The sequence below is a fragment of the Phodopus roborovskii genome, unplaced genomic scaffold, assembly GCF_943737965.1.
Source record: "Phodopus roborovskii unplaced genomic scaffold, PHOROB, whole genome shotgun sequence".
In the NCBI taxonomy this organism is placed as follows: Eukaryota; Metazoa; Chordata; class Mammalia; order Rodentia; family Cricetidae; genus Phodopus; species Phodopus roborovskii.
In genome coordinates this window covers 4976409-4989808 of record NW_026126575.1, presented here as the reverse complement: position 1 = coordinate 4989808, position 13400 = coordinate 4976409, and the positions used below count along the sequence as shown (strand labels likewise).

Below are 13400 nucleotides of genomic sequence, written 5' to 3'. Positions count from 1 at the left end.
TCTGACACTCCCTACTGGCCTCTGCGGACGTTGCACGCACATGATCCATAGAACACACAGGCAAGACACTAAGATAAAAATTACAGCGCTGAGTGACATATTGTTGACTAGCCGTCCTATAGTGCAGTATAGTCACAGAGACTCTTTACAAGTAAATGAGAAAGACCCGTCCTCTGAGCAGAGTCCTTCAGAGCCAACCTGGACGCGCCAAAGCAAGCCACATTCTTTCCTCCTTTGCAAATCAGTTTTTTAAAAAATTGTATTTATGTTTTATGTACGAGTGCTCTGCAAGCCAGAAGAGGGCACCAGATCCTATTATACATGGTTGTGAGCCAGGTGGTTGCTGTGAATTGAACTCAGAACCTTTAGAAGAGCAGCAAGTACCCACTGAGCCCTCCAGTACTGCAAATTTTGGGTTTGGTTTTTTTTTTTTTTTTTTTGTTCGAGACAGGGTTTCTCTGTGGCTTTGGAGGCTGTCCTGGAATTTACTCTGTAGACCAGGCTGGTCCGCCTGCCTCTGCCTTCTGAGTCCTCGGTTTAAAGGAGTGTGCCACCACCACCCGGCTTGTTTTTGTTTTTAAGGATTTTTATTGACTTAACAGCAGCTTCTCGGTCGAGCTCTTCATTTCAGAATTGGATATCTCGGGAAAGGACACTTGGTTTCTGAAAGGGCAAAATGACCGGTTGACTTCCAGTGCCGGAGCGTTTAAGGCCCCTGGCCGAGACTACGAGTCCCAGGCTGCCTTGCGGCTGTGTGGCCTGCCGGGAGGCGCCTCCAAAGATTCTGCGCGCTGTGGAGACGCGCGGGTCCGCGGCTTGAGAAGCTGCTGTCGCCGCCATGCCGATGAAGGGTAGCTTCCCTATCCGCCGCACACTGCAGTACCTGAGTCGCGGTGACGTGATATTCAAGGACTCGGTGAAGGTCATGACAGTGAACTACAACACGCACGGGGAGCTGGGCGAAGGTGCCAGGTGAGTGTGGGTCACACCGTGCGGGGTTCAGTGAGAGGTTGACGCGGTGGAGGCCATCCTGACAGGTCCCGATAGAAACCCGAGCGCCAATCCACTCCAGGGCGGGCAGCTCGCACGGCGTGGCGCGGGCAACTTTGGCGTGGGGAGCGGAGTGGTAAGTTCCCGCACCTGTGCACACCATGGCTTGCTGCAGCTTAGGACAGCTGACGACTGTAAGGTTTCGTTGACCCGTTAACATCTCTGAGCATTGCCTTGGATCCTCCAGTACTCACTGAACCTTCGTTGAGCACCGGAAACGCCAGATTCAGTACCAGAAACCAGCCCATGTCTGTAGACAGGAGTGAGTTTGTGGGAGGAATCAGAATGAGAAGAGAGTAATTCTGGCGGAGAGTGGTCTGGCCTAGACTTCAAGGGAGCCTGAAGCTGCCTCCTAGCCTTTTTCTCTGGTCAAGCAACAGTGGATGTTGGGGTGCCGGGCCTTTTGGAAGACTGGGTGTCGGTGGACCAGATGGCTTGAGCTCTACTTTCTTGTCAGGGATTCATGCTTTTAAAACGAAGCTCCCAGGATGCAGTGATAGAACAGCTGAGGCTTCTCTCTTAATTCGTTTTTGACCTTGTGGTAGTTCGCTCAACTTCTGACCACATTTTTTAGTTGTAACACCGGAAAGTCAGAGTCTTGGAGATGGTTGAGGGAGGGGTCGGGGAGAAAAAAGTACCTGGCAGAGTGCCACAGGTCATTGGTTCTCAATAAGTACTATTCTAAGATTCTTGGTTCCAGTTTGGTTCTAATATTTGGTTATGGCTCTGGTTTGTTTGCACAAGGCTCTGTGATGGTGGGACCGCTGTCTGCTTTGGGATGGGAAGGAGCAGAGGCTTGCTGAGGTTCAGCCTTTGAGCTTTTGGACAGTGTGCTTTGGGAGTGTTCAGGGCTGTTTCCTCCCTGAAGCAGGACTTGCAGCTTTTCAAGGTTTTGTGTTGATGTAATTACTTACTCAGAGCCGTGTGTGTGTGTGTGTGTGTGTGTGTGTGTATACACATATGTACACCACCACTCAACCAAAGAAGCTGGCAAACTTGTTTTCTTTATGAAGTAGTATCTTTTCTTGGGCCTCATGGTCTCACCTAGGCTGGTCAGCAATCCCTGGAGATTATCTTGTCTCCATCCCTCCCTCCTAATGCTGAGATTACAGGTGTCACCACATCTGGCCTTTCTGTTTTTAGATTTGTTCTAATCTCTGTGTTGTGTGCCTCTCAGTTTCTTCACACTGTGTGTGTGTCTGGTGTGCACAGGTGTGTGTACAGGTATTTGCTGAGGCCAGAGGGTGTTGGATCCTCTGAAATTGGAGTTACAGGCAGTTGTGAGATGCCTGATATGTGTACTGGGAACTGAATTCAGGTCCTCTGGAAAAACAGTAAGTACTCTTAACTGCTGGGTCATTTCTCCAGTCCCAAATAAAATCTTTAAGTTTTAGTTGAGACAGAAGACTCAGTGTGTGTCCTTACCTGGCCTGGAACTCCTATATAGACCAGGTTAGTATCCAACTCACGGAACATCTTGCCTCTCTCTGCTTCCTGACCACTGAGTTTCCTAGGTGTGTGCCACCACACCTCACTGGCTTTTAAAAAACTTGAGACTTGTTTGCCTCCATGTATGTATGTGTACCACATGCATGCCTAGTGCCCACAAAAGTTAGAAGAGGGAGCCAGGTTCCCTGGAATGGGAGTTACAGACAGGTGTGAGCCTGCCATGTGGGTGCTAAGAACTGAACCCTCTCCCTTTACAAGAGCAACAAGTGCTCTTAACCACAGAGCCATCGATGTAGCCCCTAGCTTTTTTGTTTGTGAGTGGTTCTGGGGTTCAGATTCTGCTCTTCATGCTTGAGCAGCGAGCACTTTACTGATTGAACCATCTCCCCAGCCCCCCTTTTAATTTTTTAGGTTGGACATTGCTTGCAGACTCACCCTGCTGGAAGAGGAATTTGGTTCTCATGGCCATTGCCCACACCCACATCTGCATCCCTTTCAGCCAGTCAGCCCTAGGTTACTTCTGAACTTCAGAGAGAACATGAATTTTCTGGTAATTTAAACACTAACAATACTCATGTTACTTTGAGTGAAAGAGAATACTAAGATTAATTTTCTGGTTTTAACAAGTCCATTTGTTTTACTGGTGATTAATCATTTCATTTTTGTCACTTTAACTGCAGATTCTGTCCCAGCTGTGGTAGTGTCTTAAGTGGTTTCAGGCAGGCTTTTTGTTGAGTTAGTTTCATCCCTGAAATTATTTCTAGATGCTTCAATCTGGACTGGTGTCATAGGAACCTGATGACCAAGAGGGCTGTCCTATTAGCATTAATCATTGAGGCAAAGAACTGTTCCCTGCCCTGGGTCATGTGACTAAAAGTAGAAAGCCTGGATCTATAGCTAGACAGTGTCTGAGGCAAAGCTTCTGTTCCATGGATCCAGAGCCCTGCTTGTAGATATGGGACAGACTGAGCAGGAAGCAGGGATGCTCTTGGGTGAGGGCATTTGAGGAACCTTAATTAAGTGTGGACAGAAATGGCAAAAAGACACCTTGAGGGAAAGCATAGATCCCAGCCTAGGCTGGACAGGTAAGGGAAGGAATGCCTTTCAGGGTCTGAGGACCAGAGGGTCTGTCCACAGGGGCCTTTCAGGCTGGTCATGTCAGGGTTGAGCAGGAAAAGGAGTAGCTGCCTTTTCTTGTCACTGGCACTTCCTGTCAGCCTTTTGAACCCAGAAGCCAGTCGTGGCCCAGATTTACTGTGCTGTGGAAAACTATATGTGCTTTATCCTTTTGTGGTTCTGGGATGGAATCCCGAGCCTTGTGCATGCTAGGGAAGTGCTCTGCTGTGTAGAGCTATGCTGCAGTCCTACTGGGATTTCTTTAGCAAGGTCTCTCCTGGTGCACCATGCTGATCCAAATACTGTAGCCTGAATGTCAGCATCTTTACCTTCTATTCCATTGTGTTCATTCAGATGCAGAGGTATCTAAAAGGGGAACGAAGTTAACAGTCAGGATGCTTTAAAGCTGCTAGTCATAAACTGATTGCCAGACAGGTTAAGGTAGTTCATACATACCTTCTCCTATAGCCTAGAATTATGTCAATTTTACTGATGATGTGTACAATGCTATTTTAGCAGAATTAGCACTTTTTAATGTTTAACAGTTTTTTTTTTTTTTTAATGACTTGGAAAATGTTAATACTTTTTGTTTGAGCCCTGTGTAACCCATGCTGGTCTTGGACACCATCTTCCTGCCTTAGGCCCTGGATTATAGGTGTGTCACCACACCCATTCAGCAGATGTTGAATTTGTTTTTGGGAACTTTTTTTTTTTTTTTTTTTTTTTTTTTTTTTGCCATGTAAATATTTTAGTGTATTTAAAGTTACCTGGTTTCAGCCTTCTACAATTCAAGGTTTTCTTTCATGTCTGTATCATAAACACTCATGCGATGCTCAGTACACAGTGTCTAAAGCGCCTCCTCAGTAACATGTTTGCTGGACACATGGAGGTGTAGCCCTGTGTGCACAGCACTCTGGACTTGGTGCTGGGGAGCCCTGTGAATGCTCTTCAGAGAGCATTGGTTTTTTTTCCCTTAGTGACCTGATGCTTATAGAAGTGCAAGTGTTGGGAACACAACAGTCCTCTGCCTTTCTCCATGGAAACAGTACACACAGAATTTCGGGGGGAAAACACTTTACATACATTTACTTCTAGAAAACTGCTGCATGGTGTGGTGGTTTGAGTAAGAATGCCCCCCCCCCCATATATTGGAATGTGTAGTCACTAAGGAGTGGCACTGGTTGAAGTTGCACTGGTTAGAAGGCCTGGTTGAAGTTGGGTGAAGTGTGTTGCTGAGGGTGGGATTTGAGGGTTCAAAAGTCCATTCCAGGCTCAGCAACTTGCAGATCAGATGTAAGCCCTCAGCTACGTCTTCAGCACCGTGCCTGTCTACCTGCCACCATACTCTCTTACATGATGATAATGGAATAAACCCCTAAACTATAAACAAGCTCGCAATTAAATTCTTTATTATAAAGGTTTTCTTAGTCATGTTGTCTCTTCACATCAACACAACAGTAACTAAAACAGAAGTTACCAAGGACTGGCGTATTGCCATGACAGGCCTGACCATGTTTGTTGGGATATGGAAGACACTTTTGACTGAGGCTTCCTGAACATCCTAGCAGGAACATGGAAAACAATGGTGATGAGGGCACTATGAACTATGGGGGCCCCACTCAAGAGGATTCACAGGGGGAAAAAAATTAGCAGTTGGCCTAGAGAGCATTGTGATATTTTGGCAAAGAATGTGGCTGCTTTTTCCCTTTGTCCAAAAAAAACTAACTTTAAGAGATTTGGGTTGATGATGTTGATAGAGGGTATTTCAAGCCAGCCTTACATTGACTGTGTCAAGTGGTTATACAGTTCTACAATGAAAAGGAACAAATAGGGCAAAGAAAAAGATATTAAATGCACAATTTGGGAATTGTGTAATGATGGAGCCACCTCCTTTAAAAGTTTTAAAGAAAGGGAGTGGTGACCTCAGGGCAAGATCCCAATCTGCTAATCCTGCAACAATTCCTGTGTAAAGAATAAGCCTGATGGATTTTCTCTGTTTAGAAGCTATCATCCAAGTTGGGAGGTGGAGACATTCAGGAGGCAGAGGTAGACTACACAGAGAAACCCTGTCTTGAAAAACCAAAGGGGGTGAGTGGTAAAGAAACCCATCAACAAGTCAAGGTTTATGCAAATGCAAGTCTCAGATGGTCCAGGTTTTAGCCCAAGCAAGAACTTGAATGCAGTTCTGGATTTAGTCAAGAAGGATACAGGAAGTGGTATGGAAGGTTAAGGAAATCTGTTTAAGTCAGGTGTTTAGCAAGGCAGTTCCTACATGAAGTTCCTGAGAGCCTAAGATGTCAAGATGCCAGAGTTGTGGAAGATCTACCAAAGAGAGCTGCTAACAGGGAGTGAAACCAGCCTAAGAGAAAGACGTGTAGTGCAGTCGTCAAAGCCAAAAGACGTTAGAGATCTGGAGTGCTCTGACATCAGACATGGAGGTGCATATGGGTTTATTTCTAGAAAGCTGTTACAGGGGTTAATTTCTTGCCTTTTGCAGGAAATTCGTGTTTTTCAACATCCCTCAGATCCAGTATAAGAACCCTTGGGTGCAGATCATGCTGTTTAAGAACATGACACCATCGCCCTTCCTGCGGTTCTATCTAGGTGAGTAAGGCATGGAAGGACCACTCTTTTCCAGTCCTCTGTGAAGGTAGCAGGTGAGCTATCTAAACACTATGGCCCTTAGTTTCTCTTTCCAGGTATCCAATGGCTGCTGAGATCTGGACTGTACTCCCTCACCTGTCTTTCTCCAGGTTATCTCCTGTTGTTCTCTGGCTATCACGTGGGCTAATCTACTCACATCCCTTTGCTGGGGATGTATGTGTGGTGGTGTGTGTGCGATCTGGGGGTGGGGAGTGTGGAAGGGGGGGAGGTTCTGTGTATAGGGGAGACAACTATTTCTTCCATGAAGGAAGACAGTAACAGGATTTTGCATTCTTAGTGCCTCAGTGTGCTTTCTGGGCAAGTGTTACAGCTTGGAGTCACAGCATGCCATAGTATGGGTCTGTAGTGAGAACCAGGATATATCCCTTTCTGCTGGGGCAATAGGTTAGGACTTTTTGTTTGAGATAGGATTGTGTAGCCCTCACTGGCCTGGAATACACCAGACTGGCCTCAAACTTGTGACAGTCCTCCTGGCTGAGGCTTCCAAATGCCGGGGTTAGAGATGGCCACTATATGCCTGTCTGTTTTGTCTGTGAATTTCATGTGGGTAAGAATGTCTTGGGAAAATTTCTTTGCCAGCCATGTGCCCTGTGGGAAAGGTCCTCTATACCAGGGGCTGTGTCTTGGTCCCTAGGAACCACAGCCCAATGCAAGGAGGGCTGGGAGGAGCCTGTTTTTCGCAAGGAAAAAAAAATTTATATACATTGTTTTTGATAATTATCTAAGGCTAGATGCAGGGTCTTTCAAGTGCTAAGTATGTACTCTACCACACAGCCACATCCCATTCAGTTTATCCTTTTAGAAACAGGGTCTCATTATATTGCCAGGCTGACCTCAAACTCCTGGGCTCTTGCTTCAGCGTCTGCTGATTTGTTGCAGCTGAACATCCTTCTATTATGTCAGCCTCTCAACTCATCCAGTCCCCTAATGAGCTTGCATGAGACTTAAAGTGCTGAGACCATGAAACAGATGGGGAAAGTGGCAGGACCCACACCTGAGTGAAAAGAGCTGTAGCTGGTGGCAGCACTGACAAACTTGCTCAGTCCAGGAAAATGCTGGATTCTGTAGTGGGCATGAATAGCCACAAAGAACAGGAAACAGAAGGGGTAGGGGTTGGGAAGACCAAGGTTTAGGGACCACATCTACAGAACATGTTCTTGCTGTGTAACAATAGAGGGTCATGTGACCAGACAGCAAGCTGGTGACTTGTCTCTCCTTTTCACATAATTAACTGCTGCCATCCTGGAACTCACCTTCATGGCCACATCCACACCAATCCTAGTCACCTCCTAGAGGTCCCACCTGCAGATGTCATCAGGAATTTCCAATGCAACTTTTGAGGTCATATTCACTTGAGCACATCTGGAAAGTCCCTTTTCACTTCCAGCAGCATCTTTTAGGAGCTGTCTTCTTAGTGTTCTTTCTGTACAGTGTTCTAGGTAAAGTTCTGTGTGAGACAGTAGATGTATAGTAACTTTCAAGCTTGTGGCCTCTTAACTCCCAACCCCGACATGGGGACTTGAAAAAGTTCTAATTTGTTCTAGGTCATTCACTTTTTTCTGGTTTAGTGGGTTAGTGGCCTGCCTATGATACCTTTGTTTATCCAAAGCCCCTCTCATTTTTCCTTAGAGATACATAACTACATTTTATGTCTGTGTGATACTTTAGAGTTTTACATTTATGTTATGTGGATTTGCTTGCATGAGTTTATGTGCACCAGATGCATGCAGGAGCCAGCAAAGGCAAGATCTTCTAAAATTAGGGTTAACAGGTGTTTTCTGTTTGTTTTTTAGTTTTTCAAGATAGGGTGACTCTGTATAGCCCCAGCTGTCCTGGAACTCATGCTGTAGACCAGGACAGCCTTGAACTCAAAGACCTGCCTACCTCTGTCTCTTGAGTGCTGGGATTAAAGGTGTGGGCTACCACTGCTCAGTGTAACAAGTGTTTTTAACTCTCCATGTGGATGATGGGGATCAAAGTTAGGTCCTCCGCAAGAGTGCTAAGTCATCTTCTCAGCCTGAGATATATTTATTAAAATATGTATTATTTGTGTGTGCTGGTACTAGAGCTTGTGTGCACACATAAAGGTGAAAAGAGGGTTTTGGGTCTCTCCATGAATTTTGGGATTGTGTTTTTGGCTCAGCTAGAAGCCAGCAAGCCCCAGCAATCCTTGTTTGCACCCCTGCTCGGAACTAGGATTATAGGTGTAGCATGACCCACTTGTTTTGTGGTTGCTGGGATATTAATTCTGGTCTTCATGAATGATTGTGCAGCAAGTGCTCTTAACCACCGAGTCCTCTCTCCACCCTGCCTCTGATACACTTTTCAAGTTCTTTTCTAAAAGGCAGGGTTGAAACTGAATTGTTTTCTGCATTGAGGATACCCAGCTGGTGAACATATGCTGTACTTTTCCTCACTGAATTTCCTTGGTAACTTTATCCAAAATCAATAACCTTGGTGGGGAGCAACAGTGTGTTGTGGCAAAGGATTAAGTGCTGATACCTGCTTCAACTAGGTAGGCTAGGCAATTTCCAAAAGAGGTAACTTTCAGAACATTGAAGGTGCTAGCCAGGAGCGTAGATAGTGAGTGAGTGAATGGGTATAGAGTGTGTTTGTATTATTGAAACCAGAGTTATCTTTTGGTTGAAATGGTCAAATGTATGCTTCTTTTTTAAAGATTTATTTTACATCTGTGTTTATGTATGTGTACCACAAGTATGCCTGGTACCTAGAAGGTCAGAAGAGAACATTGGATCCTTTGCAACTGAAGTTACAGATGGTGGTTAGCCATTATATGGGTGCTAGAAACAGAACCCCTATCTTCTGAAAGAACAAATATCCTTAACCACTGAGCCATCTCTAGACCCCAGTTATATGTTTTACCATACACAAAAGCTACTTTATTAGATAATTTCTGAATTCTTTCACTGAATTGGGTTACCAACTTCATCTCTAGCCCCCTCCTCAAGTTACTTTGTTATTCTAGGTCCTTTGCTATTTGCTTGTTTGTTTGTTTTATCCAGGGACTAGCCTTTAATTTGTGGTGCTCCTGCCTTGGCCTGCTGAATGTTGGGATTATACAAACTTGAATATGTTTGCCAGTTTCTAGAAGGCTGGCTATAGTTTTGTTTTTATTGTTTGAACATTACATTTTCTTGTAGTTTGGTGGTATTTGTTTTTTTGTATTTGTACCTTGTCTCTTGACACCATTTCTGCTAATATTATGGATTGCTTAGAATATTTTACTTAAAGTCACATCATCTGCAAACAAAGCATGACATTCCTTCACTAGTCTTGGCAGTTTTCTTTTGTCTCAATTCATTAGTCTAGGTAGTAGTGGTGTTAGCACCTCCACAAATAAGTGTCTGCATCTGAGTTACTGAGTCTCTTCACCAGTGCCTTCTGTTGTCCACTCTTCAAAGTTTTAGCCACTGTGCTATTATATTTTCCTAGTGAGTAATGTTGATTACTTTTTTTGTTTTTACTTAAAAAGTAGGCAGAATATCTTTAATTAGGTTATCTTCTTGAATTGTGAATCCAGTCAGATATGTGCATTTTCTCCCAATCTCTGGCTTATAGTGTCTTCTACAACACGAAAGGAATTTCAAATTTAAGTTACTGACTGACTTTATGAATCATACCTAAATGCCTAAAAAAAAAAACCCTGCTCCTTGGTCATGAAGATTTTCTCCTGTGGGTTTGTTTGTTTGTTTGCTACGCTGGGGGCTGCACCCAGTGCCTCCAGCAGGGCAAACATTATCTATCTGGTGAGCTACATTCTTTTATAAATTTTTTTTTTAATTTACTCATTTATTATGCTTGCATGTGTGCCACTAGATCTCATTATAGATGGTTGTGAATCACCATGTGGTTGCTGGGAATTGAACTCAGGACCTCTGGAAGATCAGCCAGTGCTCCTAACCTCTGAGCCATCTCTCCAGTCCTCTTTTATAAATTGTTTTTAGCTTGGGCTAGCTAGATGACTTAGTACTTGAAGACTCCACAGATTTGCCCTGTCTTCCATATGTAGGCACAGACACAGTAGTAGCTTTGTTTCTGTTCCATTTTTTTTCCTAGTGTGTATTTGCATGTGAGTGACCTGTTCCAATGTTGATGAAAAAGCTTAAGTTGAAATTTTCTTGCCATCATTGCTGAAAATAGTTGCCTGTAAAATAGAAGGGTGTATTTGGTCTTGGGCTTTGTTTTGTCCCATTTGGCAGTATGCAGCTGTTGGGCATGTCTTTGTCTTTGTTACAGTACCTTTAGCTATAAAACACTTGGGAAGCAGACACCCCCCCCTATTTTTATATATTTATTTGTTTGCTTATTTAGAGTGTCAAGCTCTTAGGGTCTTGACAGGGCTGGCCAAGTACTCTACCTTGAACTGTACCTCCAGCTTTCCTATTTTCTTTCATTTCAGAATTGTAGTTTTTCATTTGCATATGAATTGTAGACGACTCGTTTTGTTAAGCTTCCATAAAAACTGCACTATACAGATAGGCAGATCTGAGTTAGAGGCAGCCTGGTCCTCACAGAATTTTAAGATAGTCAGGGCTACATAGAGAAACCTGGTCTGGAAACAAAAACTGCATAATAGGGAGGGAACTATAGTGATCTATTGAGGAATTTGTCTGCTCATTTTTTTTTTTAATGGGAAGCGGGCAAATCATCAGTTATGCAAAAAATTATTGGACTGGAGTGATGGCTCAGCAATTAAAAGTATTTACAATTAAGGTTCACTTCCAGAGGACCTGAGTCAGATGGCTTGTAACTCCAGCTCAGGGGGTGGGGGGGTGGGGGGGGTCTGACACTCTCTTCTGGACTCCTCGGGTATCTGTACTTTCATGTACAGATGCACATATATACATAATATAAGATTTAAAGAAAATATTGAATTCTACTAAAAGCAAATTGGAGACCAAGCTGGTCTTGATTTGTCAATCATCCTACCTGCTGAGGCTACAGGTATGTCACACCTGGCAGCCTGCTGTGACTGAGAAGCATGTCTGAGTCTGCCCTCCTCCCTTTGCCTCTTGTTTACAGATTCTGGGGAGCAGGTGCTGGTAGACGTGGAGACCAAGAGTAATAAAGAGATCATGGAGCACATAAAGAAAATTTTGGGCAAGAAAGAGTGAGTTGCTGGGTTGACCTGACAAGAAGAGCAAACCTTAGTCCCCAAAATGTGAGGGTAAAGGGGATGTGCAGAGAAGGTGTGGAGAGGGAAGGTTTCCAGCCCCAGTTAGTAACAAGACCTTGGGTGGCAAGATCAGTTTAGGCCTGGTCTTTCTGCTCAGCAGAAGTCACCCAATCTTTTGTCAACATCCTTCCTGTGGTCCCTGCCCTGACATGCATGCAGCTAAAGGGAAGCTTAGACTCTGTTCCCAAATTTATTTTTTGCTCTTTGAATGAGGAAGGACAGGAAGAAAGTAAGTGAAGCCAAGAAAGTCTGAAGACTCAGGCTCCTTTGCCTTTTCCTGTGGGATGCTCCAGTGGGCTGTTTCCCAGTGCCTTTCTCCTCACAGGGAAGAGGCTTCCTGTTGTTTGGAGCCTTTGGTCATGCTTTGCTACTGTGTGTGTTCCTTGGCAGGGAGACCCTCAGAGAGGAGGAGCTGGAGAAACAGCAGCGATCTCATCCAGCCAACTTTGGCCCCCGGAAGTACTGCTTGCGGGAGTGCATGTGTGAAGTGGAAGGTCAGGTGCCCTGCCCTGCCCTGGTGCCTTTACCCAAGGAGATGACAGGGAAGTACAAAGCTGCTCTGAAAGCCAGCACTTAGGTCTGAGCAACATCATTTGGGATGGACTGATGGAACTCTCTACAATGAAAAGGCCTGCTTGCATGCCCGTTTAAAGGACATGGGGAGGAGGACAGGGTTGCCAGCTGCTGAACACATGTCAATAAAAGATTTAGTCTTCCTGTACATGTTAAGTCTGGAAGCTGTTAAGGACTAATCTGTTGGCTGTAGCAGAGATTTTTCTGCCCTTGAGAGTGAAGATGCCACCTAGTGACTTGGAGTCAAGTTGATTTTGATTCTCAACCCTTGCTTACTAGGTTGAAAAAGAATATGTGTGACCTTTTTTGCCTTGTTTTGTTTAAGACAGCATTTCTCTGTGTAACAGCTCTGTAGATCAGGGTGGCCTCAGGGAGGCAGTGAAGCTGGCATGCTTAGATTTGCAGAATAGTGCCTTTCCATCCTCTGCTCTGGCTCTGGGTTGTGATTCTGCAGCAGACCTGTGTTCAGATGGCCTGAAGGAGCTGCAGTGGAATGGACGCTTGTGGCTCTAATGTATAATGGACAGATGTGGTTGACCTTAGTCCTGACTATGGTGCCTGGCAAAGCTACAGGAACAATACATGGGTAGCAAATAATTTCTATAGAGCCACTGTTACTGATGGCAGTAGATGCAGGTGTGGTGTGAGGAAACCAATGGCACTGGGAGAAATCATCTCTTTAAATCTGTTTTTTCCTATTTAGGAATGACAGGTTTTATACATATGAAACTAATTGACCACACAAGGACTTGAGTTGACATGATGGTCCTCTGAAGTGATGATTTTCATATTGAGGTATTACTGGCTGTAAGGATCTGATTCGGGCTCCTGAACCCTCAAATTGTAAAGACCAGAAGATGTAAGAGCACTTCATTCAACTACTGAATCTGAGAACACATTTTTTTTTTTTTTTTTACTCCATAACAAATACCTAGTATGTAGGTCTGACACCTGACTGAACACTTGTATGTAAGGTCCACCAAGCTCTCCAAGTCTATGTAGGGTCCTTACCTCCATGCTGGATGGCCATAGAGAGTTCAGTCCGAGTATTTCTACCAAAGGTCTTTCCAACTGATGGAGGTCACTTTGGGTCAAGGTTAAGGTGTTGATGGAGGGCAGAGAATGGGCTCGGGCCACACATTACTGTTTTGAGGAAAAAATGATGAGTGGTACACATGCTAGTCTTTAATTTACTTTAATAGTATAAACCTCATGTAGGTAGTATTAAGCCACAACAACAAAGCCACATTGAACAGCATTTAGTAAAAGGCGCTCATAACCATGCACAGCAACTCTCTACATAGACACAACAATGCAGATTCTCCTTCAGGAGTGAAGACATTGATTAGAT

At 44.4% G+C, this 13400-nt stretch overlaps 1 protein-coding gene across 1 annotated transcript; it reads left to right on the top strand.

The window, feature by feature from the left end:
* The first annotated feature begins 789 nt into the window (after window positions 1-789).
* Window positions 790-12197, top strand: Mrps25 (mitochondrial ribosomal protein S25). The gene is made up of 4 exons (XM_051203315.1): window positions 790-972; window positions 6113-6219; window positions 11323-11410; window positions 11867-12197. Exons 1-4 carry the CDS (start codon window positions 839-841, stop codon window positions 12051-12053), a joined length of 516 nt encoding a protein of 171 aa, XP_051059272.1. The 5' UTR covers window positions 790-838; the 3' UTR covers window positions 12054-12197.
* Window positions 12198-13400: the final 1203 nt, after the last annotated feature.